At 54.2% G+C, this 2675-nt stretch overlaps 1 protein-coding gene across 1 annotated transcript in view; it reads right to left on the bottom strand.

Moving 5' to 3' along the window:
• LSP1 (lymphocyte specific protein 1) overlaps positions 1 to 2675 on the bottom strand; it is a 37587-nt gene that overhangs the window by 12198 nt on the left and 22714 nt on the right. Inside the window, exon 2 of the mRNA XM_005419525.2 lies at positions 672 to 824. Within this exon, the coding sequence (XP_005419582.1) occupies positions 672 to 824 (153 nt within the window). The remainder of the gene's footprint in view (positions 1 to 671; positions 825 to 2675) is intronic.

The raw sequence follows: 2675 nt of genomic DNA, 5'->3' as shown, positions 1-2675 counted from the left end.
GGGGAGGCTGCAGTAGGATGTGCTGTGGGATGCTGGGGATGTCATCCTATCCCTTCTCCAGGTGTTTCCTCTTTGACAGCAGAGAGCTCAGCATCTCCATAAATGCCTCCTGAGCTATTTCCATCTAGGACTTGCCCCATTAAAGCACAAACTTAATTTTAATCCTTGGAGCTGTGAACTGCACCAGCTCAGGTGCTGCTTCATGCTTCCCAGTGCCAGGGCAGCATCCTCTGAGGGAGGAATGGGAAGCTTAGCCAGGATAGGTGATTGCTTGCACTGTGATCTGCCTGGGATTGTGCATCACCTCCTCAGGCACATCTGTCTTTGCACATATCAGGAAACTCCATTACTTTTGGTGTAGGATGGCTCCCAAGTTGAAATTTAACCAAGCACTGAAATCACTGGCAATGGGGACTCCCTACCAGAGCCTAGCTTGCCCCAAGCTATCTCAGTGTAAATTCCCAGGGCCTCAGCCAAGGAAACAATCAAAGCAGGACTTGTGGGGTTTTCTGCCCTAAGAAGAAAGCGCACTATTTGCTTTCCAGCCCAAACCTGCTAGAACACTTCCCCATCTTCCCCAAACACCAGGGACACACACTTGGTGCTGCAGGAGGGGTTTGCTGGAGGGAAAAGGTGTGTTGCTGAGGGATTTATCCAGGGGTATTTCTTACTGGTTTTGCTGTGCCAGAGCAGCACTCTCCGAGCAGGGGCCGGTGCCGTTCAGGCCCTCCTCTGCCTGGGACCGCAGCTGCTTCTCCCGCTCCCGCCGCCGCCGCTCTCTCGCCGCCTCCTCCTCATCTTCCACGCTCCACTGTGCTGTCAGCCTGCCAAGCCAGAGGGAAAACCCATCGTTAATGCCATCAGGCAGTCCTGTGAAACCTGGTAACAATCCTCTGAGGTGCCTGGGGTCCCCCCAGCAAGCAGGAGCCTTCTGCAGAGGAGCGCTCCCACCACGAGCCGTGATCCTCCAAGTGGCATCCTCACCTCCACCAGCACAGCTCTGCAGTGGGACTGACTGATGGGCAAGGACAAGGTGGGACACAGGCACTGGGAGAGACACGGGAGAGCCTGCAAGTCTCTAGGAGGAAGATGTGGTACATATCCTCTTCCCACTTGCCTGTGGGCTGAAGCCCACTGGAAAGCACCATTCCTTGCAAAAACAGCTTTGCACCTCCCCTTTGGAAGGGTTTGTAAGTGGTCCTGCAATGCTGCAAGGTGTCTGAAGGGTTTGTAAAGGGTCTTGCAGTGCTGCAAGATATCCAACACCTTCATCTCAAGCTTTGGCCCACAGAAGACAAGATCTGTACCCTGGGGATGAGTTTCCTTAGGCAGTTGAGCTGCTCCTGCCTGACCAGGAGCCACGGAAACAGCGGCGGATGGCAGCACCTATGTCCTGCCCTGCTCTGCCCTGCCTGGCTTCCTGCCAGCCCTGTGGAGAAGAAAAACCTGCCCTGGCTTCTCCCAGACATCTCAACTGCTGCACAATAATGCCTCTGTCAACAGAGCAGCCTCCTGCATCCCCAAGGAAGTGATAAGGCGGATGCCACATTCCTTCTCTGGTGATAACGCCAGTCCAGGCGCTCCCCACGTGGGATCAGCTCCTGCTCCACTGGCAGCACCAGCTGAGATTCAGGCAGAAAGGGACAGGCCATGGGGTGGCCACCACTCACCCAAAGGGCCTGTGATGGCACCTGGAGCTGGGCAGGTCTGATTGTGGTACACAGGGCTGATGCTGGGGCAGATGCCTCCTCACCCCACTCACGCCTGGCTCAGCCAGGTCCAAAGCAGACCCAAAGCTGTTTCCCCTGGCATTTTCAAGCTTGTTTACAGAAATGTCTTTGAGGAAGGCACACACATGGGAGCTGGGAAGTCGATCTCCCACCAGCAGCAGGACCCAGACCAACCTGCACTTCCCCACCTCAGGAATATCCCAAGGACCACAGTCCTCTGAGGATGAACCTGCTCAATGGGAGATACAGTGCAACATTATTCAGTCTGGAACAAAGAGCCTGTGGAAGGGAAAATGAGGAAAAAATCCAAACAGAAATACCTTAGTTAAGACATGTTTAAGCCCAGTTTGAGTGAATGAGGGACAGGTTTCAGCTGGCCCCAGGAGTGCCACTCTGCCTGACCAGCTTTGCCCTCAGTCTGGACTATGAAGCACGCGAGAGGGACTCACTTCACCGTGGGTTTCACCAAAAAGCTGTTTTCTTTTGAAGTTCAGGGCAGATACCTCCCTATCCCAGCAATGGAGGAGGTGGGAAAAGCCCATTGGGATTAATTGATGAAAAACGTAGCCTTTTTAATTCCACTGTGAACCTTGTTATCCTTTCCAGGGAAGACTCACTCAGAGCCTATTTTACTCTGCAGTATGAGCAGGACTGTTGAGCTTAGCCCCAGTAGCATCCCTTTGCACAGTGGTCCCACCACCACCCTGTCAGAAAGCTGGGGATGACTCCAAACCCCTGCCCTCCCAAACTCCCACCTGCCCAAGGCAGCAAAGCCAGGCTGTGAGCCCAGTGAAGAAAGGTTGCCCATGCCTGCTGTGCCCACAGAGGAGCAGGGAACAAAGCAGACCCCAGGACTAGCCCAAGAGAATGCTCCACAGCAGTGTAGTTACTGCCTGCCTTATTTTGGGTGGGGTCTTTCCGCAAGCATCAAATTCAGCTCTTTCC

Source organism: Geospiza fortis, unplaced genomic scaffold (genome assembly GCF_000277835.1).
Source record: "Geospiza fortis unplaced genomic scaffold, GeoFor_1.0 scaffold66, whole genome shotgun sequence".
NCBI lineage: Eukaryota > Metazoa > Chordata > Aves > Passeriformes > Thraupidae > Geospiza > Geospiza fortis.
This window is presented reverse-complemented; position numbering and strand designations above follow the sequence as displayed.